The following is a 26,349-nucleotide window of genomic DNA, read 5'->3' as shown; positions in this document are numbered from 1 at the left end:
TTGTTTGTTTGTTTTGGTTTTTCAAGGTAGGGTCTCACTCTAGCCCAGGCTGACCTGGAACTCACTATGTATCTCAGGGTGGCCTCCAACTCACAGCGATCCTCTTACCTCTGCCTCCCTAGTGCTGGAATTAATGGTGTGTGCCACCACACACGGCTTTTCTTTCTTTTTTTTTTTTTAACTTTATTTTTAAAATTTATTTATCTGAGACAGAGAGAGAAAGAGGCAGGGAGAGGGAGAGGGAGAATGGGCATGCTAGGGCCTCCAGCCACTGCGAACGAACTCTAGATGCATGCGCCCCCTTGTGCATCTGGCTTTAAACTCTCCTACCTAAGAGAGCTGGCATTAAAGGTGGTACTACCATGCCCAGCCTCCATCATCCTCTCTTATCCACCTTCCATTCCTGCTGAATCCCATCTTCTTCCTAACTAGTCCTCTTCCTACTTTTCTTTCTCTTTGTTCCTTCCTTTCTCTCTTTCTGTCGTGACCCACGAAGGCTAATTAGACTTGCTAGCACAGTGTGGGTGGGGTTATTTGCTGAAGCATGGGTAACTCTACTAGTGGTTACAGCACTGAGGGCCCCTCCCCTCCCCATCCGTGGTGAATTTTGAGGTATTCGATCCTGTGCAGAAACCACAGCTGCTGAGGTCACGAGCGCATTGGTCGTGTCATTTTGCGGCACTCCGCCCAAACTCCAGCTCCTGTATTCTTTCCACAGCCCCATCCTTTATGTTCTCTGGGCTGTGGAGGAGGTGACAGAGATGTCCCACCGAGGGCTGAGCACACAACGGTCACTTATATTCATCACCGTGACCACATATGAGTCTCTACACTAACCTCTGCCTACTGCAAAAAAGAAATCTCTGATCAGAGGCTAAGAGCAGCATTTATCTATGGATATGAACAAGGAAAAGGAACTGTGTTAACGCTAGGTGCAGTGGCTGACACCTGTAATCCCAGCGCCGAGGAAGCTGAGGCAAGAGAACTGCGGAGAATTCCAGGCCAATCTGGGCTACAAAACAAAACACAAAGCAAAAGAAAACCCATGTCATTAGTTCAATCCTCTGCACCTGACCCAAATCTGCACCCGAAAAAGAGAGAAGGGACAAGGGCAAGATACACTGCTGCTAGAACGCAGGCTTGAAAGCTTTTCCCCAGAAGCAGGGAGGAGAGTGAACCTGCATAGCGGGAGCGAGAGCAACACCCAGGCTTCCTTCTGCTGTGGCTTCTTGACTTCTTACCTAGAGACAGAAAACAAGTTGGTAGGGATTAGCTCCCCAAGATAAAGAGCGTTTAGGAAAGGCTACAGTGGGTTCTGAGATAAACTAGTCAAGGATAGTCAAATTCACGGTACAGATCCACACACACACACACAAACACACACACACTGTGGCAAACTCCAGTACATAAATTCCTATCTTATGTCTTCCCTTCTTCTCTCTCTCCCTCCCTTCCTCCTTTTTTTTTTTTTTTTTTTTTTTTTTTTTTTTTTTTTTGAGGTAGGGTCTCACTCTAGTGGAGGCTGGCCTGAAATTCACTCTGAAGTCCCAGGCTGGCCTCAAACTCAGGGTGATCCTCCTACATCTGCCTCCTGAGTGCTGGGGTTAAAGGTATGCACCACCATGCCCCTCTTCTTTTTGATCTTGGTGTATGGAGGTGTGTGTGTACAAATGTGTGCATATATCTAGGTGTGGGGTGCACAAGTGTGGGTGCATATGAAGGGCAGGGTTTCTCACTCGAACCCAAAGCTCACGGGTTCCGCTGCTCCAGTTAGCCAGCTTGCCCTGGGGGGTCTTGTCTCCACCGCCCAAGCATTAGTATTGCAGGCAGGCTGCCAAACCACACCACACCACCTGGTGTGTGCGTGGGTGCTGGGATCTGAACTCGGCTTGTGTCAAGCTTGGGTGGCAGCCTCTCTTTCCTTCCTTTCATCCCCCCCTTTTTTTTGAGGTAGGGTCTTGTTCTAGCGCAGGCTGACCTGGAATTCACTCTCAGGGTGGCTCCAACCTCACGGCGGTCCTCCTACCCCTGCCTCCTGAGTGCTGGGATTAAAGACGTGCACCAGACATATGATGTATTTTTAAAAATTATTTTATTGGGCTGGAGAGATGGTTTAGTGGTTAAGGCACTTGCCTGCAAAGCTAAAGGACTCAGGTTCAACTCCCCAGGACCCACGTAAGTCAGAAGCACAAGGTGGCACATGCATCTGAAATTCATTTGCAGTGGCTGCAGATCATGATGTGCAAGCCCTTCTCTCTTTCTCCTACTCCCTCTTCTTCTCTGAAATAAATGGCAATATAAAAATAAATTGTAAAAAATTATTTTATTGCCAGGCATGGTGGCACGCACCTTTAATCCCAGACCTTGAGATGCAGAGGTAGGAGGATCGCTGTGAGTTCAAGGCCACCCTGAGATTACATAGTGAATTCCAGGTCAGCCTGACTAGAGTGAGAGACCCTACCTAGAAAAACAAAACAAAAAAAAAACTAAATAAATAAAATAAAAGAAGAAAAATTATTTTACTTTAGCTGGGTGTTGTGGTGCACGCTTTTAATTCCAGCACTCAGGAGGCACAGGTAGAAAGATTGCCATGAGTTCAAGGCCACCCTGAGATTAATTTCATTCCAGGCAAGACCCTACCTCGAAACTCCGCCCCCAAAAAATTTATTTATTTTATTATTATTATTTTTTTTTCGAGGTAGGGTCTCACTCTAGCCCAGACTGACCTGGAATTCACTATGTATTCTCAGGGTGGCCTCTTGCTCAACGTGATCCTCCTACATCTGCCTCCAGATGCTTGTGCCACCTAGTGGGCATGTGCAACCTTGTGCTGGGGAGATGGCTTAGTGGTTAATGTCATTTGCTTCAAATCCTGCCAACCCAGGTTCAATTCCCCCTTCATCCACAAAAAGATGAGCCGGTTGTGGTGGTGCATGCCTTTAATCCCAGCACTGGGGAGGCAAAGGTAGGAGGATTGCTATGAGTTCGAACCCACCCTGAGACTACATAGTGAATTCCAGGTCAGCCTGAGCTAGAGTGGGACCCTACCTCAAAAAACCAAAGGAAAAAAATTTTAAAAAATGGATGGGCATTACATGGCACTCTCCTGAATACACCGACACACAGGCATAAAATGGCCTGGATATCCATGACCTCACAGTGCCCGGCACCACCTACCCAAGACCATCATAGAGGAGGAAAAGACCATGACATCAAAATAAAAGAGAGACTGATTGAGCTGGGGAGGGGATATGATGGAGAATGGAATTTCAAAGGGGAAAGAGGGGAAAGTGGGGGGAGGGAGGGTATTACCATGGGATATTTTTTAATCATGGGAAATGTTAATAAAAATTGAGAACATTTTTTAAAAAATAAAGAAAAATAAAAGAAGTATGAGGGCTGGAGAGATGGCTTAGCAGTTAAGGTGCTTGCCTGCAAAGCCTGAGGACCCATGTTGGACTCTCCAGATCCCAGTAAGCCAGTTGCCCAAGGTGATGCAAGTATGCAAAGCTGCTCATGTACACAAGGTGGGCCACACATCTGGAGGTTGATGGCAATGGCTGGAGGCGTTGCCATGCCAATTCACTCTCTCTCTTTTGCTCTCTCACAAAACAATTACAAAAAGGGCTGGAGGGATGACTTAATAGTTAATGCATTTGTGTGCAAAGCTAAAGGACCCAGTTTTGATTCCCCAGGGACCCATATTAACCAGATGCACAAGGGGTTGCATTCCTGTGGAGTTCATTTTCAGTGGCTGAAGCCCTGGTGCGCTCATTCTTTCTCTCTCTTTCTCTCTCTCCTTCCCCCTTTCTCTTTGTCAAATAAATAAATATTTAAAAAGATTTTTTTTTTTTTTTTTTGGTTGTTCAAGGTAGGGTCTCACTCTGGCTCAGGCTGACCTGGAATTCACTATGTAGTCTCAGGGTGGCGTTGAACTCACAGCTATCCTCCTAACTTTGCCTCCCAAGTGCTAGGATTAAAGGCGTGTGCCACCACGCCCAGCTTTAAATTTTTTATTTTTATTTTTTTTAATTTAATTTATTAGTTTTCTTTTCAGCAAATACAGGCAGTTTGGTACCATTGTTTAGGCTCATCCATGATCTACTCCCTCCCATTGGCCCCTCCTTGATGATGTAAATGGGTTGTGCTTTGTGGAGTTAGCCCACAATTATTGGTAAGATAAAAGTCTCTGCATATCAGGACCCAACATGTGACTCTGACATTCTTTCCGCCCCCTCTTCCGCAAAATTTCCCTGAGCCATGTTGGATTCATTTTTGGTCTGCTTCAGTGCTGAGGTGTTGGGGACCTCCGAGGCTCTGGCTCTCTGATTTGGTAGGAGTTGATTTTTCTCTGTGTTGGTCTCCTTCCCCTTTGTGCTGGTATCCAGTTCATCAGGAAAACATCACCCTTGCTTGTTTCGCCAATTGTCCTTAGTTTCAGTGGGGCCCCTTTTGAGGTATGTTGGGGCAACTCTCTCCTTAGGATCTGCATCTATCTGAAAAAGAGAAGCAGATTCTCCAAAGGAGAGTAAGTTAGCACCCAGAAAATTGAGATAACAATTACTTTTTTGATAGAGAGTTTGATAGGTGTAGGCCCTCTTGTACCCCATGATTGATGGTACCTTGATATTGGAGAGTGGGCTTATGTTTGGGTATGGTTCTGACTTGTTTCCCAGCTCCAGCTATGGGCCACTGAGGGGATCAGTTAGCCAAATCAAGAGCAGTTGGTTCCCCACCATGGCTGTGTGCCACTATTGCACTTGTGTGGGCATCACACCAGGTTATTTGTTGCTAAGTAGGTTAGACCATGAGTTGCTTGGACAGATATTGGTCATTTCCCCCAGTCGCCCACGTAGCACCTTCTGGCACTAGACACGCTAACTGTCTGGGGACTGACTCTCCCCTGGCTTCCAGCCATGCTGTTCCATTTTACATGTCAACTGCGTATGGAGTCTTCAGGAATAGGGTCTTACCACTGGCCTTTGGTGGGTCATCAAGTACTCTGACAGAAGTCTGTCATTGTTTTGGGCTATCCATTTAATTAGGGGACTTGGGCTAGGTGAGGCTGAAGGTTCTGCTCTAGACACAGCTAATAAGTGGCGGCATGTCCAACCACTTTGTCGTTGGTGCTGGTAGTTTTCTCTTAAATTGATTAGAACTGTTTCCACTGTCCAGATGCATACAGCAGCACAGCATTTGATATAGCAACTTTAATGTCCCCATGCCCCCCCACACACCAGAGGACAGATATTCCCCAAGGGACTCATTGCTCTCCCCATTGTGGGTTTGTCCATAGGGTCACTTGCTTGCATCTCTACTTCCTGGATTCTTCCCTTGATGCCTGCACAGTCCCTCCATGTACAAGATGAGCGGCTACCCATGACCGTTGCTTGGCCCAGTTACGAGCAAACTGAAGACTACACTGTTGGTGATTTGGTGGACAAGCCAACTAAATGCCAAATGAGCAACAGAAATGTGACTGACAAGAACCAAACCAACTAGAAAATACTCAAGTGATGTCAGCTGGTTCAGACTGGGATGCAGTTTCTAGATAAAATATACATCATCCAAATTAGATTTGAGTTTTAAATAAATTAGCCAATATTTAAGTTATTAAAATAGTTTTTTTAAATTTTTTATTAGCATTTTCCATGACTTAAATTTTTTTTAATTACAAAAAGGTATAAGGTTAGATTTTTAAAAATATTTTTATTTATTTATTTAGAGAGGAAGTAGAGAGAGAGAGAAAGAATTGTCATGCCAGGACCTCAGCCACTGCCTTTGAACGCCAGATGCTTGCACCACCTAGTGGGCATGTCCAACCTTGTGTTTCCCTTACCTTTGTGTGAGTGGCTTATGTGGGATCTGGAGAGTCAAACATGGGTCCTTAGTCTTTGCAGACAAGTGACTTAACTGCTAAGCCATCTCTCCAGCCAAAGATTTTTAAAATATTTTATTTTTTATTTATATGAGAGAGGACAAGAGGCAGAGAGAGAGACAGAGAATGGGCATGCCCGGGCCTCTAGCCACTGTAAACAAACTCCAGATGCATGACCCACCATGTGCATTTGGCCTACATGGGTACTGGGGAATCGAACCTGAGTCCTTAGATTTCACAGGCAAGCACCTTAACTGCTAAGCCATCTATCCTGCCCATGTGTTCAAAATCACCCTGAGAACACAGTGAATTCCAGGTCAGCCTGGGCTAGAGCTAGACCCTACCTCGAAACAACTACAACAAAATCTCATGTAGCCTAAGTTGGTCTTGCACTAACTATGTAGCTAAGGATGACCTTGACCTGATCCTCCTGCCTTGATGTCCAAGTGCTGATCTGTCAAGCCTAGGGCTTTGTACATTCTAAGCAAGCACTCTGCCAACTGAACTACATGCCCAGAGTGAGGTTAAACTTGTGAAAATTGTATTCTTCCTTTTAAGGGATGAGAAGCAGGAAGAGGGGTCAGAGGCATGGTGGTCTAAACTAAAGTGGCAGTAGAGCGAATGAGTTAAGTCAAATCAAAGCATCAGTGTTAAGCGGACGTGGTGGCGCACGCCTTTAATCCCAGGCAGAGGCAGGAGGATCGCTGTGAGTTCGAGGCCACCCCGAGATTACGCAGTGAATTCCAGGTCAGCCTGAGCTACAGTGAGACCCTACCTCGAAAAACAGAAACAAAAACAAAAAAACACCAGTGTTGGGGAGAAGTGCAGGACAGGACAGGAGGGTCAGGCGTGGTTTCCAGGACAGAGGTGACTGGCTACTCATTGGGATAAGGAAATTAGAAGGACCACGTTGCCCATGTCTGGACATGCTGATCAGGCGGTAGCTGGACACTTGCGTGCCATGGGGAGGTGGCCGCGAACCCTGGCGCCAGGCCGCTTCCTCCGGTCCGCTGCGGCTCCGCGCTCGTCCTTCGGGTGGCGGTGCAGCCCTGCGCTGCTGGAGCGCGCTTCTCACCCGCGAGCTCTGCCCCGGGCGTCCGGCTGGCTCTCTTCCCCGGACACGCCGACCCTAGGTCGTGCCCGGTCTTCTGGGGGTTTAGCTGAAAGTCAAAACAGAAGCCGACTCTGGAAAGCATGAGGTCCACGCGGCCAGCACATGCATGGCAACTCGGGGACCTCGGGGCTGGTGGCGTGGCCGGCATGAGCATCTTGGACCGCTTCCAGAACCCAACGTGAGGAATCTGCACCGGGAAGAGCAAGTAGGCAGTCGGTGCCCGGTACCAGGTATGCGAGGAAAGACAGGGCCCCGGGGCGTGAGCCAGACGCCCTGGCACAGAATTCCCCAGCTCCTTGAAGCCACCCCTTTGTGGCAAGCGCGCTGCGGACCCTTTAAGGCTCCATCTCCCCGCCCTGCCCGCCCCTGACCAGGACTGGCGGGGACACCCGGGGCCTGACATTTGGCTGTGCTTAAGGTGGGAGCTAAATATAGCACTCTGGGTTACTTCGGGGCATTGTTTTACACACACACACCCACACACCTGCGCGCTGTGTGCCATGCTACTGGAGTCATCCCCTACCCCTGGCAAACGCACCCATCGTTTCCCCGCCTCTTCTACCTCACAGCCTGCTCGAACCAGCAGCATTTAACTCAAGAAACGTTGAGGAGGGGGCGCTAAAGAGATGGTTTAGCGCGGTTAAGTCTCTTGCCTGCAAACCCAAAGAACCCCGGTTCGATTCCCCAGGATCCCCGTAAGCCAGATACACATGGTGGCGCGTGCGTCTGGAGTTCGTTTGCGGTGGCAGGAGGCCCTAGCGGGGAGATTCTCTCTCATTTGTATTTGTTTGTTTGTTTTTCGAAGTAGGGTCTCGCTGTTGACCTGGAATTCACTATGTAGTCTCAGGGTGGCCTCGAACTCACCGCGATCCCCCTACTTCTGCCTCCCGAGTGCTGGATTAAAGGCGTGCGCCACCACGCCCGGCTTTCAAATAAATATATTAACTAAATGAAGGCAATCTCTCAGTCCAGACTTTTGGTGGGTGGCGGGGCGGAGTCCTAACACGTGTCTGGGCGGGGCCTTTTGTTCCCAGGACCCTACCCTGCGACCTCAGGCGGAGGCTGGCGGGAACCGGGCGATGAGGGGTGTGGTCTCGCCGGTCAGCCCCGCTAACGCGAGCCAAACTCTGCGGACACCGGCCTTCGGGTAAGGGCGTGTCCTTCTGGGGTGTGCGGGCCCCTGGCCAATGGGTGTTGTGGTGGGCGTGGCCCGCGGCGGGGCGGGAGTGGGGTGGCCCGGGGCTGGGCGCATCGGTGCCCGCAGCCGGGCTTCTGCGCACCCAGAGAGCCTCGCCGCCGTCCGGCTCGCGGCGCTGGATCCCTCCGGGCTCGGAGCTCGCCTCCTCCACGCTGCTCCAGGGCTGCCGGGGCCCCTCGCCTTCTGCCCGGCACTCCAGGGCCACGGGTGCCCCCCAGCCGCAGCTCCCGAGCCTGCTTCGCCGGTTCTAAGACAAGATGCCGTCGGGCTTCCAGCAGATCGGCTCTGAAGTGAGGTTCAGCACGCGGGCGCGGGACGGGGGCGCGGGTCCCGCTCGTCCTGGGGCTGGGGGGTCGTGGTTGGGGGTCAGCCGGGGGGGCGGTACCTGCGCAGGCGCAGGGGTACCACGTGTGTGTGGGGGGTGGTGGGCTGGCTATTTATACTCGGCGAAGACAACCCGTGACTGTGAGAATTCCAATGCCGTCAAGAGACAAAGTGGGTCTGGAAGACTTTTGGAGCCCAGGCGGTAACTGGATTCTCTTCTTGTGCCGGGGATCGGGGATCTTAAGGGACCCTTGCTCTCCATCCGACTTGGGATGGCACGTGCGGACGAGTTCTTGCCCTGCGGGCGCTGCCCCGTCGGTTCAGGCTCGCTGTCAAGTGTTTCGAGGACTGGAGACATTTCGCGGGCCCCACCCCCATCCCTGGCCCCCCTCCAGGAGGCTGAACTTTCTCTTGGTTCTGCTGTGGGGGGAGGGCCGAGGGGAGTGTCAGCCCCCCCCACCCCAGCTCAGGTTTCCGCTTGGAGACAGTCTGTGCCGCCAGCGAACAGTCACCAGTGCCACCGCCCCTCACGCCACCATCCCTCCCTCTTCCCCGGGGCACGGCTTTCTTTGGCAAAACCCCATCACAGCCCCTGGGTTGTGTTAGCACCTTAGAAGCTGAGGGGGGGCAGACTCAGACCCAGAAAGCCACCTCAGACGAATGACCTGGATGTCCTTTTTGGAATTGTCCTTGGGCCCTTTGGGGGCCTCCTTGGAGCAAGCTGAGAAAATCCCCGATTGAAGGGAAGCGGACAGGAGCTGAAGACAGCAAAGCACTTGTGCACTGATAAGAACCAGCGCTGTCTGGGGTACTGTTCGCATTTATTTTGATTTTCACAATGCTCTCACCCACTGACAAGTAGCCAAGAGAGGCATCACCTCAGCAAAGGGAAATGTGGGTTCACTTCACAATGAGGAAGTGACTTGACCAAGGTCACACAAATCAGAGCCTCTCCCAAGGTCACGGGAATTTTGAAACTTAGCTCCTCGAGCATTTCTCAGCGTTGTAGACTCAGACATCCGGGTTCCCCTCCGTGCCCTCTTTTCCGTTGGGTTCTGTGGGCTCTTGTTTACGTTGAGGTCTCTGTGCAATTCCTAATATGGTGGCCCAGTTTCTCTCACCCAGCACGCTGGACGGAACCCAGCATCTTCATGCTCCGGCTCGGGCCTGGGCCCCGGGAGGAGGAACATAAAGGACGCGTGAGTCAATGTGCTGTTGCCCCCTCTTTGCTCCTGTCTCTCCAGGATGGAGAACCTCCTCAACAGCGAGTGACTGGGACCCTGGTCCTTGCTGTATTCTCAGCTGTGCTTGGCTCCTTGCAATTTGGCTACAACATTGGGGTCATCAATGCCCCGCAGAAGGTGAGGGACCTAACAGCTGGCAGAGTGGGTGTCCCTCAGGGTAGGACGCGATCAACGGGACTCCTTCTCATGCTGCTCCCCCTCGCCTCCCCACAGGTGATAGAACAAAGCTACAATGCAACGTGGCTGGGAAGGCAGGGGCCTGAGGGGCCTGACTCCATCCCACCAGGCACCCTCACCACCCTCTGGGCTCTCTCTGTGGCCATCTTTTCTGTGGGTGGCATGATTTCCTCTTTCCTTATTGGCATCATCTCTCAGTGGTTGGGAAGGTACGGAGCTAGAGGACGAGGGTGGGCGAGTGGGAGAGGAGCCGAACCGTGTGCTCACTGACACTCACAGCTCACTCTTTCCTTGCCAGGAAAAGGGCCATGCTGGCCAACAATACCTTGGCAGTGCTGGGGGGCACCCTTATGGGCCTGGCCAATGCCACCGCCTCCTATGAGATACTCATTCTTGGACGGTTCCTCATTGGCGCCTACTCAGGTACCCATGGGCGCCATGATTGCCCCCCATGCCCTGCTCTCCCTGACCATGACTGGGCTTATGTATGAGAGCAGGCAGCTGCTCTCAATTCTGTCTTCTTCTTTCTGCCCAGGGTTAACATCAGGCCTGGTACCAATGTACGTTGGGGAGATTGCCCCCACTCACCTTCGGGGTGCCTTGGGGACACTCAACCAACTGGCCATCGTCATTGGCATCCTAATTGCCCAGGTGAATAGACCTGGCCTTGCAGGGAGGCTAGGCAGGGGGTGGGGTTGATGGACCTCCAGGGCCAAAGCAGACCTCAGGGTCTACCGACTTCCCTGCTTTCTCCCACAGGTGCTGGGCCTGGAGTCCATGCTGGGAACCGCAACCCTGTGGCCACTTCTCTTGGGCATCACAGTGCTCCCCGCCCTCCTGCAGCTGGTCCTGCTGCCCTTCTGCCCCGAGAGCCCTCGCTACCTCTACATCATCCGGAACCTGGAGGGGCCTGCCCGAAAGAGTGAGCTCTCCTCCTGGGTGTGGCCCAGGCTCACACGTCACCCCATCTGCGGGCACCTGGTCTCCTCTCAAGGCCCCACTCCTCTTCCCCCCAGGTCTGAAGCGCCTGACGGGCTGGGCCGATGTGTCCGAGGCGCTGGCTGAGCTGAAGGACGAGAAGCGGAAGCTGGAGCGAGAGCGCCCTCTGTCCCTGCTCCAGCTGCTGGGCAGCCGCACCCACCGGCAGCCCCTGGTCATCGCCGTGGTGCTGCAGCTGAGCCAGCAGCTCTCGGGGATCAATGCTGTACGTACGTTCAGAGTAGCCAGCCTCCAGCCGAGCTCGACGGGCACCAGTGCAGGGCAGGGGAGAGAGGGAAAGGCTTCTCCTCCCTTAACTCTCTGCGTCAGTCGTGAGTGGAGACATTACCTTTCCTTTTCCCTCGCCTCTAGGTTTTCTATTATTCGACCAGCATCTTCGAGTCCGCGGGGGTGGGCCAGCCGGCCTATGCCACGATAGGAGCTGGCGTGGTCAACACTGTCTTCACCTTGGTCTCGGTAACTGCCCTCCGGTGGCATGGCCCACACCACACCACTGACTTTACAACCTCGGGTGCCCCGGGGTTCGGCTCTGTTTGTGCCCACCTGCCCAAGCCCTCCCACTTCCTGTGTCCTCAAGGTCCCCTGACAGGCCCTTGACTCTCCCCGCAGGTGCTCTTGGTCGAGAGGGCTGGGCGTCGAACACTCCACCTCCTGGGCCTGGCGGGCATGTGTGGCTGTGCCATCTTGATGACCGTGGCTCTGCTTCTGCTGGTGAGGCCTGAGGACCATGAGGGGCCAGCCACCCCAACGGTGGCAACAGCCCCAAAATGCTCTGTGCCCAGCTAGGGCTGTGTCTTAACATTCATGCTTTGGATCCTGGGCAGGCTGTGCCAGGACCACAGCGTGGCTCTTTAATATTTTATTACTTATTTGAGAGAGAAGGGAGGCAGATAAAGAGAACGGGCGTGCCAGGGCCTCCAGCCACTAAAAAGGAACTCCAGATGCATGTACCACCTTGTGCATCTGGCTTATGGGGGTACTGAGGAATTGAGCCTGGGTCCTTAGGCTTACGTAGACAAACACCTTAAGTGCTAAGCTATCTCTCTAATCTTGACCATTGAGTCTATAGGAACTGTGGTCTGTGAGGCCTGCTTAGGGAAGTAGCTATGGCATAAGTCTGGCTAGAATGAGACCCTATGTTGAAAAAACAAAAACAAAACAGATTAAGTGTTCCAGGGACAGTTCCAGGTCAGGATGACAGACCCTCACTCCCACCCACCCACCCACCCAGGGGAAATTGTAGTTCTCTTCTGAGCCAAGGACAAGGAAAGATCCAGAAAGACTTGAACTGAATTTCTGGTCTCCAGGAACGGATTCCAGCCATGAGCTACGTCTCCATTGTGGCCATATTTGGCTTTGTGGCATTCTTTGAGATTGGCCCTGGCCCCATCCCCTGGTTCATCGTGGCCGAGCTCTTCAGCCAGGGACCCCGCCCGGCAGCTATGGCTGTAGCTGGTTTCTCCAACTGGACGTGTAACTTCATCGTTGGCATGGGGTTCCAGTATGTTGCGGTAGGTCCTCTGCCCTTGGCCCCTATCTCCTGCCCTAGGGGCCCAACTCCCCACAACACCCCCCCTTGCTTTCTAGTCAGGGTCTCCCACCCCCCTATTACAAGTGATCTCTGCATCACTTTGGTGGAGCTATGCTACCAGAATCAAAGGAAAGCAGCAGGTGGATTTAGATGGGACAGCCACAGAGGTGTCTTTGAGCAAACCAGTGGCGTAACTTCTACAAGGAATAAAATTATAAACTTTATACTAATACTACGAAGAGCTGGGAATCTTGAGTGCAGTAACGGGATGGTAAAGATGGGGGCCGGGAATCAAGATTGGTGTAAATTTTCCCACTTGGTCGTCCGCGTGGCTCCTCAAAGGCTGAGCCGCCGGCTGCTGCTCACAGCGCCCCAGCGCTCTAGGAGTCTTGGCTTGCCTGAGCCCCTCACCCCTTCAGCCCCACCCTCTCTCTCCACCCATCCCAGGATGCTATGGGCCCCTACGTCTTCCTTCTATTTGCCATCCTCCTGCTTGGTTTCTTCATCTTCACCTTCTTAAAAGTGCCGGAAACCAGAGGCCGGACGTTTGACCAGATCTCAGCTGCCTTCCGCCGGACACCTTCCCTCTTAGAACAGGAGGTGAAACCCAGCACGGAGCTCGAGTACTTAGGGCCAGATGAGAATGACTGAGGGGCCAGGCAGGGTGGCAAGAGCCGACTTGCCCACCCCAGGACTGCTCCTGTCCTCCGCAGCACTTCCCCTCTCTTCTCCGTGGCCTCCAGGGTGCAGAGAGTTCCTGCAGCCTGCAGAGCTGGGAAGCCAGAGGGCGGGCGGTTTGAGCGTCTTCTCATTCCTCCCACATGACTCCTGGATTATTTATGTGTTGTGGTTAGGCTGTGCCCCCCCACCCCCAGGGTGGGCCATTCTCCCCTCCTGCCTTCCTCCTGCCCTTCCTCCAGCTCAGTTCCGGAATATAGCGTCTCCTGTAGAAAGTGGGGTCCGCAGGAGGCGAGGCAGTGCACGGACTTCAGTGGAGCGAACAGAAGCAGAGCAGGAACTGAGACGAGTTTCTGACCACCTTTGACTCCTCCCACAATCTGGCAATTTCACTGAATTCTTGCCACATTGACAAGCGGGTTGTGCCTTGACCCCTCCAGGGCAAAGGACATACCCCCTAAAGTCCAGCCTCTCCTCCTCCCCTTCACACTCCATCCTCCAGAGTGAGGGAGTGCCACAGAACACACCTACACGTGGCAAGAAAGGGCAGCAGGCACTGGCCTCCACACTTGGGCCCTGTCCTGATTGTTCTCTAAGGCTACAAACTGGGGGGCCCAGCCCTTGCTTGCTCCTTTCCTAGAAGGGTGCTAGATCCACCGGCTTATGACCAACCAAGGGCAGGAGGAGATCTGGAAGGCCCCCTCTAAACACTTCTTGGGAGGAGCCTTTGGACCTGTCTGTATGCTTGAGGGGTAGGGAGCAGGGACTCAGGGCTGCTGTGTTGAATGTGAACAGACTCGTCCATAAAGTCGCTGGGTGAAGACGCGTCCTGTCGTGCCGACACCGGCGGGTGGGCTAAGACGGGGACACGCACCTCAGCCACCTCTTCCCCGTGGCTGGCTCGGCTCAGGTCTCAGAAGCAGGTGCTGCGAGGTTACGCTTCACGTTCATCTTTCCTCTCCCTCTCTTCTGAGACAGGATCTCACTGCTTGGCCCTAGATGGCCCTGATCTCCTTCCTGGCAGTCCTGCCTCGGCCTCCCAGAGTGCTGGGAGTGCAGGTGTGATCATGACACCTGACGTGTTTTCTTGAGATGCTCTAGCTGTGTGGCGCAGGCCAGCATGGAACTTGGACCCCTCCTGCCTCAGCCTCCCAGGAGTGCGGGGATCACAGACATTTGCCCCCAAATCCATTTCCATTCACTGCTTTAACTAACAGGAAGTCCTGAGTAGAGTGTGATCACAGGTGCTCAGGCCCTGCCCGTCAGAGGGCAGCCGGGAACACAGATCTGTGCTGAGGGCGCCTCTCAGAGCCACACAGCTGGAGCCGCTGGAGCAAGGAGTCAGGACCAGGCCTGCCCTGCACACATCCCCACTCTAGGGTCGATAGTTCTGAAGCGAATTACCACTGAGCCTTGATTGTAAACAGAAAAGAGTCAGAGACCAAGACAACAGGAAAGCCTGCTTTTGTTTTTACTGGAGGCTCAGGTGGCACGTGACAGTTCATAAAATGGCTTCAGAGGTAGGGATTGAAGGGAAACCAAAAATAGATGGGTGGGAAAGAAAAACAATCAGGAGGAGGGGAGGCTGGTTCCTTCTCAGCCTGACTTAAGGGATCGAGGTGACGCCTCTGCTGAGCAATAGGGATGGACAGTTTCCTTCAACCCTTGGTAAGGAAGAAAAAAAAAAGCCAAAGGCTGTTGCTTTGGGCCTCCTGAGTCTCAAGGAAAAAGCCGATGTTTTGATGTCATGAATTATGGGAAAATGAGGAGGGGGGTTCCTGGGTAGGGTCAGTTGGAAAAACTGGCTGATACCTAAGAGATGGGGGGAAAAAAAAAACAATCATGAGGGATGATAGCTTCTCACAGTCCAGTACCTGGCCTTCTTGGTAACCCACCCTGAGAAGAGTGGCTGCTCACCAGATGGTAGCTCTGGGTGTCCTTTGAGTTGGAATCACTCCAATATGGTGGTGGGGGGCTCCCCACTGTTGATGGGTGCTGAGGTCTAGAGAGAAGAACACTAGTTAAAATTGAGACTCTTGCTCAAAGCCTCCTACCTCAACCTTCTGCCTTTTCCCTTCTTCCTCTGCAACCAATTGCCACAACTGAGACCCTAAGCAGCGCTGGGCAGGGCTCAGACAGCAGCCTGGGGCTGGAGCCCTCTGCTGGGGGTGATGCCTGCCAGGAACGGCCCGGCAGGCGGCACCGAGGAACGGAGATAATGCAGAAGTGCAAAGGGAAAGAAAAGGGCAGTTGGCTCTGGCTTTTCCCACCCTCACCAAGTTGTGGGCATCGAAGAGCATCACCTCCACAGCTATCGGCTGCCGGGGGCCAGGAGGCTGCTGCCGTCGCCTCTGGAAGTAGGGACGGTTTCGTGGACGCTGAGGCTCAGGCCTGGAACCGTCCGTGGGGCCTTGGCTGGGCTTGGTCTCGCCATCCCCACCTTCGGTGGTAGGCTGTTGAGGTGGCCTTGGGCGGAAAGGCCTGGAGAGGGAGAGACTGTGAAGGGACCAGGGAACCCAGGCGACCGCCGCCCTCTCTAGGACTCCCCAGCTTCCTCATCCGCCCACTTGCCGCAAGCTCTATGCCACAGCGAGGCAGCCTTACCTTCGGTACCTGGGCCGGAACCTGGGTGGGGGCACCCGCTCATCTCCCTGCTGTTGGTCCCCCTCCAATGGGGCTGTCTCTTTGGGTTCTACTCCATCGGTGCCCTGGAAAGACACAGGTCTGCTGCGGGGTGCTGGCCCTGTGGGGGTGCTGTGCTCTTCCCCCAGGACCGCTCCTTCCTTCCAGAATGTGGACAAGCAGCTCCCCTTACCTCGATGGGCTGCTGCTGGTTGGGTGGCCGAGGGCCTCTCACAAACCGCCGGCGATAGAAAAAGGGTGGTGGGCGCCGCCGTCTGGGTCGCTGCCCTGAGTCCTCGGCCCGCTCCCCTTCACTACCAGGTTCTGTCCCCCCCGAGGGAGCCTCTGCCACCATGGGTGGTGGGGCCGCTGGGCGAGGCCGAGGGATGAAGCGGCGGAACCTACGTCGGTTGGGGGCGTAGCGGCTGCCCTTCACCGGCACCCCCCCAGGCCCAGTTACGTTAGCAGCTTCTGCACCCTGGGGAGGTGGAGGAGAACAGTCAGCTGAGAAACGCACATCCGCAGACTCCCAGCACCGCTGGACCGGCCCTTCTCCCTGCCCAAGCCTGCTATCCTATGGCTCCTTCTGAGCCACTTTCGCCCTTTTCCCAAGAGCCAGTGGAGGGGCTTTGTACCCATCTGAGAAGAAACAACGTGTCCTTTTAGAAATAACTGCTACATTCTCCCTAGAATTTAAAGAGAGTGGGGAAGGAAAGAGAGGGCCGCCATCCCCCTTTCACTCCAGAGGACTGAGTCCTGTTAGGGTGGGGTCCTGTGCGGAAAGAGACGTGGGGGTGCTTGGTGCAGTGAAGAGAAGAAACCCAAATGTTACTGAAGGCAGGGCATGCTCTTTAGGCCATATCTTCAAGCCACCCTAGCATTAAGACAGCATCCAGAAGCCGGGCGTGGTGGCGCGGAGAGGCAGAGGTAGGAGGATCTCCATAAGTTCGAGGCCATGCTGAGACTACATAGTGAATTCAGGTCAGTCTGGGCTACAGTGAGACCCTCCCTCAGGGGAAAAAAGAAAGAAAGAAAGAAAGGATAATATCTAGAGGCAGTGCTGATCCCAGGATGGTCAAAACCTAGGCTGACCTCCAGGCCATCCTCCCACAAGCTTGGCCAACTCCAGATCCCACACAAGCCCCCAAACCTTCTCTCCTTCCACGACATCAAACTCCACAGTCTCCCCATCTCCAACGCTGCGCAGAAACTTCCTGGGGTTATTTCTTTTAATAGCTGTCTGATTGGGGAAAAGGTCACGAGAAAGGTAAGGGCAGCAAGACAGGCTGCAGCCTCCACCCAACTTCGTCACTCCAACACTTCACCTGGGCCCACGGTGGGGGCGGGGCAGAGCAAGAAGGTGGTCATAGCAGTAGGGGAGTTGCCTTGCGTGTAACTCCACAGTACCACAGAAGAATAATGCATTAGAAGGGAAAAGGTCATAAACTAGGGTCTGGGAGACCCACTGTGAAATAACCACTGTCCCCAAGGTGTCCCCCTTCCCCCTTTACCCCTCAGGGACTTCAAAAACGGAGGCAAGAGAAACTCAAAAGCAGCAAAACAAAAGGCTGAGATGCTTTTCAAGTTGAAGAGTAGGTAAAACATCCTGCGCTTCTGACCTCAATCCCGCTGAGAATGCTCTCCACCAGGGCAGTGGGTCTCAAACTAGCAAGCATTAGAATCACCTGGGAGCTTGTTATCACAGGGCGCCCGGTTAATTCAGTGGCCTGGGTGGGGCATTAGAGCTCAGGCGGTGCTGCTGCCCCCCCCCCCCATAGTGCAGAGACCACACTTAGACTCGCTGCACCTAAGTGTCTCTGGCCTTGCCCTTAGCAATGTGCCGACTCCCTCCTGTGGGTTTTAAACGGGGCCCGGGAGGTGGCAGCATGTCATGCTCTGAGGACAACACACAACTCTGGCGGCCACTCAGCAACTGTGGGCAAGTGGGTGAGGGGTGGTTGGCACAGGAGGCCAGCTATTTCCTCAAGGGCAAGCCCGTGTGAAGTGAGCAAGCAGGAGAAGCAGCGCACAGCAAAGGGTTAAGGTGAAGGCTTTCAGACAGGCCCCTCTTCGTTCTTCCCCTCAGAGCTGCCTGGCTCTTACCTGGTGAACAAAGACATCCTCCTTGGTGTCATTCCTGCAGAACAGGATGGGTCGTTAAGGGGTGACAGGTGCTCGGTTACACCGAGCCTCCCTAGGGGCCCTTTCCTAAAATGGGTGGGCCCCTCTGCAGCACTCCACTTACTTCGGGGCAGAGAGGGCCCGGGAAGTGGGAGGTGGAAGCCCGCAGGGCCCGTGGTGTAGCAGAGTCTCCCTAAAACCTTGGTGAAAACCCTGGACTTCAGGAGTTCAGGGCAGGAGGAGGCAAAGGCACCTTGAAGGAGCTGAGCGTGCTCACCTGCTGGTGCTCCACCTTCTACCCCAGGGCACCTTAGAACCCACTGGTGCCAGGTGTAATTGCCCTGGCCGACACCCACTCCTCCCCTGACCCAAGTTGCGTTGGAAAATTCCACTGACTTCTTCCTTCTGGGCTCTAGGAGGCAGAAAGCAGGGGCAGGGTCAGAGGTACAGAACTAGGAGACAGTGTCAGTAACGTGCTCCCCATAGTTGCGAAACCTCTTTTCTCTCCTCCTGGAGGTGAGCGCAGGCCTCTGCCGAGACACGGGAACCGGGTGAACGAAAAACTGCTCGGCCAGGCCGCTCTCCACCACTACCTCGTCTATCACTCTGGCTTACTAGGGAAGGGATTCCACGCAGAAACTTGTCTTGCCCAGAAAGAGTGTTCCAAGTTTTAAAACACTTGGATCTGCACAAAGGTCAGCCTGCTAAGAGGGAACCAAGGCTCCCAGGAGGGCTTGGCTGGGCAGGGTGCCTGGGCTGAGGAAAGGCCCCCATGGGGGAGACTTGGCTCAACTCCGAATCCAGTATAGCCTCTCCCAAGGCTGAGAGGCGGGGCTCCAAACCAAAGCAAAGCAGCGCTTTGGCTGGGCCAGCATCCCCAACCCCAACAGCCTTAGTGGCTGCAGGTGAGGGGCTGAAATGAGCCCGAGCTGGTAGCAACTTAAGACAGACGTTGTGAAGATGCCATCATAGTAGGCCTTAACAGGAAATCAGTGAGGACCCCAGCTTGAGCCCCCGGGGTGCAAGCTAAAATTAATAAAACAATTCCAGAAGGAGAGACAGAGAAGCTGCGACAGGTCAGGGTCGTGAATCCTCGGCTGCCCCTGTGATATGGACGCGCAACTTCACCTCGCCTCTCGGCGCCCATTTGTGGCTGAAGCCTCCACCAGCGTCAGCTGGCCATCACAACCATATGTCTTTGGCACGGGCAGAAACAAAGTCAGGAAGTGTCCAGTCCCACGGGCCAGCTGAGAGGACACCCTTTCCTCCCCACCCGGGTTACGTGGATACCTGTTGATGAATCCATAGCCATTGCGGACGTTGAACCATTTGACAGTGCCCAGGACTTGGATTGCTGACAAAGCAGAGATGCAATGAGAGATAGTCAGACAAGGAGGGGAAATGAGATGGAGTTGGGACTGAGTTTTGAGGGGGAAAAAAAAAGCAACAACAAAAAAACCTGAATCTAAAGTGTAGGTGGTTCACGAAATGCCACTCCCTCTCGGTTCAAAACTCAGCCTTTCTAGCCCCCTCGCGTTAAGGATCCCCAGTGCACGCGCTTCCCAGGCTGAGGCTGGCCTGGTGCCAAGCAGGGGTCACCTAGGCCGGGGGCGTGGCCAGAGGATCTGCCCCCCTCCCCAAAGCCGTCACTCGGACCAGCCGCCCGGACCTCCGGGCCAAGGATGCTCAGCAGGGTTTCCCAGCTGGGGAATCTACTTCATTCCTTCAGCCGACCCCAGCCCAGTTAGTTCTTGGGGTGTCTGGGCTAGGCCTGCCTTCCAGCTTGCCATAGCGTGCGGACCCCTCCCCCAGCCCGCGGACCCATGAGAGCCACCCGAGCGCGTGCGAACCCCCCCCCCGCCCTCACCCAGCACCGGCTTGTCCGCCTGACTCCGGGCTGGGGGCGCGGGGGTCCCCGAGGTCGCCGTCACTGAGTTGCCAGGGGTGCGAGGACCCGGCACCGAGGGTGTCCCAGCAGCAGGGACAGAGGCGACACTGCCGCCGGCCCCTCCGCCTGCTTTCTGTGGCTCTCCCGAGGGCACCGGCACCACCACCGCTACCACCCCCGCCGCCGTCGCGGGCACCGCCGCCGCCACCGCCGCCGCCGGGGCCGCTGTCGCCACCGCTGCCGCCTCCGCCTCGCTCATCCCGCCGGGTCCAGTACCGGCCCCCGCCGCCACCTCCTCCGCCGCCACCACCGCCCCGGCCCCTCCCCCCGGCGCGCGGACCGGCCACCGCGCTCGCTCCTCGCGCCCCGAGCCTCGCCCGCACGCCGGCTCGGGGCGGGGTGGGGGGCTCCCGGGGTCGAGGCCAATCGCAGCCCGCGGCCGCGGCGCGCTCCAGTCCCGCCTCTCGGCCCCGGGCCAATCGTGGCCGTGCGGACCCCCCAGGCCTGCACGCCGGCCCCGCCTCCCGCACTGGGCACCGGTCCTGCCCGCCCGCAGCCCCGTAAGTACACCTGAGCCCCGCCCCGGGCCGTCACGTGACGCGCGCGGCACGACCCCCATTGGCCGGTGGGCACCTGTCCCCTCCCCCCCGCCGCCCCTTTCCACCGGCCGCGGGAAATCAAACCGGCTGCTCGCGTCCCAACGGCCACCTGGCCGCGGCACACCCCCCCCCCACCCCACGGGGTTGCCGGGACGAGCCGGGTGGGGGGCGGCTACCCGCGGCCTCGGGGCTGGCCGGCGGTACCGTGAGCATCTACCGCCCCAGGCCCACCTTGCCCCAGCACTGCCGGGGTGCAGGGGTCTCCTCCCAGCCACCATCACCCTAGAGACGGTCCCCGCGCACCCCGGGCCAGAGTATCTGTCCCCTGAGCCATGCAGGCAAGCCCCACAGGAAAAGCTTTTCCCAACTCAATACTGTTCTCACAAGCAAGAGCCTCTCTTTATCTTTTTATTTTATTTGACTTAGTTTTATTAATAAATTTTTTTGAATATTTTATTTATTTGTTTGCTTATTAAGGGAAGGGAGGTCGAGATGGGCACACCAGGGCATCCAGCCGCCTGCAAACGAACTCCAGATGCACATGCCACCCTGTGCATCTGGGTTTACGTGGGTCCTGGGGAATTGAACCTGGATCCTTTGACTTTGCAGGTAAGCACCTTGGTTGCTAAGCCATCTCTCCAACCCTTAGGTTTTCTGAGACAGGGTCTCCGCGTAGCGCAAGCTGGCCTTCAACCCCTGGTCCTTCCGTCTCCACCTCCCCAGTGCAGGAAGATGGCCTCGAGTTGTGACGCAGTCTGGGTCCCTTGTCACATAGTTAGTATGATAGCCTGTAACCTAGGCTGTACAAAGAGGACCTGTCTCAGAGAAAGTTTACGAACATAACACAAAATACAACTCCTACCTGAGTTTCCATCAATATGTCCACCATGTACCCAATTCCCCAGTAAAGGGCTGGCGAGATGGCTCAACAGTTGAAGTCCTTTCTTTGTCCAATTCCCCAGTACCCACTAAAGCCAGAGTCACCAAGTGGCGCATGTGTATGGAGTCCGTCTGCAGTGGCAAGATGCTTTGGCTTTCTCTCAAATAAATAAAAAGCATTTTTGCTGGGCGTGGTGGCGCACGCCTTTAATCCCAGCACTCAAGAGGCAGAGGTAGGGGGATCACCGTGAGTTCAAGGCCACCCTGAGAATACATAGTGAATTCCAGGTCAGCCTGAGCTATAGCGAGACTCTACCTCGGGGGGGGGGGGGGAGATGTGAGAGCCTGGTGTGGTGGCGACGCCTTTCATCCCAGCACTCGGAAGGGGCTCTAATAAAGTCCCCTTAAGTCTTAGAAAAAGAATGGGTGCGCCAGGGCCTCCTGCCACTGCAAATATACTCCAGATGCATGCACGACTTTGTGCATCTTTCTTTTTTTAATGTGTCTACTGGTAATCGCTGAGCCATTTCTCCAGCCCCAGGGTGTCTCTCTCAAGTAAGAGCTTATCGGTGATCCTCACTCTTACATTAGCCCTTATGTTTCTCGTGGCAGTTTTGAAAACACGAACTAATCTTGGGCAACAGCTTACTTCAATCCCCTTGCACACGGGAAAGCCAGCAGCAATTCGAACCTCGTGGTGATGCCTGACGCCCGGAGCCGCGCACCACGCTCAAGCACTACTGGATAAATGAATGGCCCATGCCAGGTGTCTCAGATTTCTCCCTGATCCTCAATCTCCCTCGCAAAATCATGAGGCTCCAGCAATTGCCATCTGAGAGGACGCCGGTGGCTCGGCCATACGGCGCTTATTTTTAGCGGGGACAGGGCGCCCTAGCGCAGCGCACACGCCCCCCGCTAGACCGGCCGGGCCTCCGCTGCACCTGTCGCCGCTCCCGGTCCCAGCGCGCCGCCTGCCGGCAATTTGTGGTCCATCACCTAACCTGTCCGCACCGTCCCTTTGGCCCTTCGGAGCAGAGGATGTTGATTTCTAGGACAGAGGAGAGAGGCCCCGCGTGGTGGTGCATACCTTTAATCCCAACACTGGGCAGGCAGAGTTAGAAGGATCACTATGAATTCGAGGCCACCCTGAGACTACCTAGTGAATTCCAGGTCAGCTTGAGCTAGAGTGAGACCCTACCTCAAACAAAACAAAAAACAAACAAACAAAAAGCCTTTTATGTATATATTTTTTATTTGAGAGAAAGAGGAAGAGGAAGATATATATAGAGAGATAATGGGCAATTCAGGACCTCCAGCCACTGCAAATGAACTCCAGATGCATGCTCCACCTTGTGCATCTGGCTTTTTTTTTTTTTTTTTTATGTGGGCACTGGGGAACTGAAACTGGATTCTTTGGATTTTCCAGCAAGTGCCTTAACCTTTCCCCAACCCTTTTCCTTAGTTTAAAAAATTATTCTTATATTTTTTTCAGTTCTTTTTTTAAAAAATGAAATTATCCAGGTGTGGTGGAACATGTCTTTAATTCCAGCAGAGGTTGGAGGATCACTGTTTGAGCCCACCCTGAGACTACCTAGTGAATTCCAGGTTAGCCTGGGCTAGAGAGCGAGACCCTACCTGGAAAAAAAAAAATGTAACTGGGGCTGGAGAGATGGCTTAGTGGTTAAGGTGCTCGCCTGTGAAGCCTAAGGACCTAGGTTCGATTCTCCAAGTCCCACATAAGCCATAGGTGGTGCATACATCTGGAATTCATTTGCAGTGGCTAGAGGCCTTGGCATGCCCATTCTCTCTCTCTCTCTCTCTCTCTCTCTCTCTCTCTAATAAATAAAATTTTTAATTAAATTTTTATTTATTCATTTGAGAGAGAGAGAGAATGGGCGCACCAGGGCCTCCAGCCACTGCAAACAAACTCCAGACACGTGCGCCCCTTGTGCATCTAGCTAATGTGGGTTCTGGGGAATCAAGCCTAGAACCGGAGTCTTTAGGCTTCACAGGCAAGTGCTCAACTGCTAAGTCATCTCTCCAGCCTACAATTTCATTTTTTAAAATTTATTTATTAGAGGGCTGGAGAGATGGCTTAGCAGTTAAGGCACTCACCTGTGAAGCCTAAAGACCCAGGTTCAATTTCCCAGGACCCATGAAAGCCAGATATACAAGGTTGTAGTGGCTAGGGGTCCTTGTGCACCCATTCACTAAAGGTGTGCTCTCTGTCTCTTTTCGAGGTAGGATCTCACTCTAACCCAGGGTGACCTGGTCATTTGTAGTCCCAGGCTGGCATTGAACTCACCACAGTCCTTCTACCTCTGCCTCCCCAATGCTGGGATTAAAGGCATGTGCCACCATGCCCAGCTGTGGTTCTCTTGACTTTATGCCTGACATAGTTTCCACAGCCTGACCTTCCCCTATTCCCTTATACCTGCCTTTTGTGGCTTGTCCTACACCAACCTCAACACCTATAGTTCCCTGTCACCTATTGGTCACTTCATCCATTCCTCTAGGGTTTGTGTGTGTGTGTGTGTGTGTTTTGGTCTTACGTGGTAGGGTCTCACTCTAGCCCAGGCTGACCTGGAATTCACTATGTAGTCTCAGGGTGGCCTTGAACTCACAGCCATCCTCCTACCTCTGTCTCCAAGTGCTGGGATTAAAGGCGTGCGCCACCACACCCATTCCCCCAGTTTTGATGACCACTTTCTGGTGGCTCTCAAACCTATAAGTCCCTGAGGTCAGTACTTTCTAGCCAATTGCTCTCTAGCCTTCTGAACTTTAACAAGGCCAAGTTTAACCTCTCCTGTTTTTCTTCCCTCCTGAATTAGATGATCACTAATTGGCTATAAATAGGCACCCTTTAGTGACCAGACCTTACGTCTTCCCATGTTGGACAGGCTCCCTGCGTGCCAAGGCTTAGCACAAGAGAGATGAAGATCACTGGTAATCATTTGAGATATTTGAAAGACCAAGGGGTTAGTGCCACCTCAGTCCCTTAGCAGAACAAAGTTCCAGAAACTTTCCCCTCAACCTTCTTTTCACAACCCAACAGTTTCTCACTCCTCTCATTTGTTTGTTTGTTTCTTTTGGAGGGGCTGCATTGAGATGGGGGTCATGCTATGCTATGCAGTCCTGGCTGGCCTGGAACTCACTATGTAGACCAGGCTCCCCTTGAACTTACAGTCATCCTCCTGGCTCTACCTCTCAAGCACAAGGATCACAGGACTGGGTCACCGTGCCTGGCTCCTTCTCTTTCTGGTAGCTGTTCTTCTCTTGGCTGCTAGACTGTTCCATACCTATAGCCTCCATCATTTCCAATTCCACTCTCCACTTCCTCCTTAGCCGTTCTCACCTCTACCTTCCCCTTTGCTGGCTCTGCTAGAGTTCTGCCGATGCCTGGCCTCCCCTCACTGCCGCCTTGTCCCATCTACTGTGCCTTACGGCATCACTAACCCTCCTTCCCAGAGCTTCCCTAGTACTAATACTAAAAGTTAATATTAGAAACATTTTATTTTTAGTTGAGAAAAAGAGAAACAGAAAGAGGGAGAGGGAGAGACAATGGGCATGCCAGGGCCTCCAGCCACTGCAAATAAACTTCAGATGCATTTGCCACCTTGTGCATCTGGCTCAAATGGGTCCTAGGGAAACAAACCTGGGTCCCTTAGCTTTGCAGGCAAGTGCCTTAGCTGCTATACTATCTCTCCAGCCCTAAAAATCACGCTTTTTTTTTTTTTTTTTTTTTTTTTAGGTATGGTGTTGCTCTATCTAGCCCAGACCGACTGGGATTCACACTATGTAGTCTCAGGCTGGCCTCAAACTCATGGCAATTTTCCTACCTCTGCCTCCTAAGTGCTGTGATTAAAGGTGTGAATCACCACACCCGACCTCTCCAATTTATTTTTTCAATGTAGGCTCTAGCCCAAGCTGACCTAGAACACACTTTGTAGGTGCAGACTGGCCCTGAACCCACCTCCAGGGTGCTGGAATTAAAAAGTAAAAGCATGATAGAAAAATTTCAGTGCCAGGGATGGGATAGCTTCCAGTGAGTTGTTGGCCAGGGAGGTCATTTATGTCCCCAAAACATTACAGGTCATTGCCAAGGCCCTTGGTTTCCCACCAAGAATAGATGGTAAGACCCTATTGCTGAAGACTCCACATACTTGGACTGCAAGGCCACTGAGAAATCCTGCTGGAGCTGAGCTGAAAACCTCCTCCATGTAGACCAGCTGACAGAAATCTGGAAGAAGCCATTCTGCATGCAATTCAATGGGAGAGAGAGAAATCACCAGTGAAGATACTCAACAATGGGCACTGCAAGCTTTATATTTGGCCAGTCAGGCCAAATGAACCAACAGGTGCAATAGTGGCATGTCTGTTATGGTGAAAACCAACTGCCCTCTAACTGGGCTGGCGGCCCGCTCCATGGGAGGGAATACATCCTGATACTGAAAACTATGCTCACCAAACTTCCCAGTAAGCACTTCTCTTAATGTTCATACCCATATATTAATGCTATTTTCACTTTTGGTAGAGACTCTTCTCTTTTCAGATGGCAGTGACCTTGGGATGACTCAGAAGACATCATGGTGCTGGGAAGAAGTGACAGAGCACTCAGCACTGCAATATCTCTATCACACCTTCCAAGGCTCAGGGTCTATTGTGGAAGAGGTGGCTGAAAGAATGTAAAAGCCAAAGGAAGGGTAGGACTCCCTACAATGTGCTCCCCCCAGACACAAAATGGCCTGGATATCCATGACTTCACATTACCTGACACTACCTACACAAGACCATCATAATAGGAGGAAAAGATCATGATATCAAAATAAAAGACTGAGAGAGGAAGGGGATATGATGGAAAGTGGAGTTTCAAAGGGGAAAGTGGGGGGGGGCATTACCATGGGATATTGTTTATAATCATGGAAGTTGTTAATAAAAATATTGAAAAAAAATTAAAAGCATGAGCTGGGCATGGTGGCGCATACCTTTAATTCCAGCACTTGAGAGGCAGAGGTAGGAGTATCACCATGAGTTTGAGACCACCCTGAGAATACATAGTGAATTCTATGTCAGCCTGAGCTAGAGTGAAACCCTACC

At 53.5% G+C, this 26,349-nt stretch overlaps 2 protein-coding genes across 3 annotated transcripts; one reads left to right on the top strand and one right to left on the bottom strand.

The window, feature by feature from the left end:
• The first annotated feature begins 8,345 nt into the window (after positions 1 to 8,345).
• On the top strand, positions 8,346 to 13,556 carry Slc2a4 (solute carrier family 2 member 4). 2 transcript variants are annotated; one of them, XM_004669249.2, is made up of 11 exons: positions 8,346 to 8,480; positions 9,759 to 9,875; positions 9,972 to 10,144; positions 10,234 to 10,358; positions 10,471 to 10,586; positions 10,695 to 10,857; positions 10,952 to 11,139; positions 11,286 to 11,390; positions 11,544 to 11,645; positions 12,242 to 12,445; positions 12,913 to 13,556. In XM_004669249.2, the coding sequence occupies exons 1-11, from the start codon at positions 8,448 to 8,450 to the stop codon at positions 13,114 to 13,116; spliced, it is 1,530 nt and encodes a 509-aa protein (XP_004669306.1). In that variant the 5' UTR covers positions 8,346 to 8,447; the 3' UTR covers positions 13,117 to 13,556. The 2 variants fall into 2 exon arrangements, with proteins under 2 accessions (XP_004669306.1, XP_044987111.1); XM_045131176.1 differs by lacking the exon at positions 8,346 to 8,480 and adding an exon at positions 8,686 to 8,716.
• A 1,035-nt stretch (positions 13,557 to 14,591) lies between these two features.
• Ybx2 (Y-box binding protein 2) lies at positions 14,592 to 20,033 on the bottom strand. Its single transcript, XM_012951372.2, has 9 exons — positions 19,754 to 20,033; positions 19,177 to 19,240; positions 17,869 to 17,902; positions 16,916 to 17,005; positions 15,959 to 16,243; positions 15,748 to 15,851; positions 15,447 to 15,624; positions 15,061 to 15,145; positions 14,592 to 14,955 (listed from the first exon to the last, which is right to left on the bottom strand). Exons 1-8 carry the CDS (start codon positions 20,031 to 20,033, stop codon positions 15,095 to 15,097), a joined length of 1,086 nt encoding a protein of 361 aa, XP_012806826.2. The 3' UTR covers positions 14,592 to 14,955; positions 15,061 to 15,094.
• Positions 20,034 to 26,349: the final 6,316 nt, after the last annotated feature.

This window comes from Jaculus jaculus, chromosome 12 (assembly GCF_020740685.1).
Source record: "Jaculus jaculus isolate mJacJac1 chromosome 12, mJacJac1.mat.Y.cur, whole genome shotgun sequence".
Lineage (NCBI taxonomy): Eukaryota > Metazoa > Chordata > Mammalia > Rodentia > Dipodidae > Jaculus > Jaculus jaculus.
The sequence above is the reverse complement of the archived record's forward strand: the minus strand, read 5'-3'. Positions and strand labels throughout refer to the sequence as shown.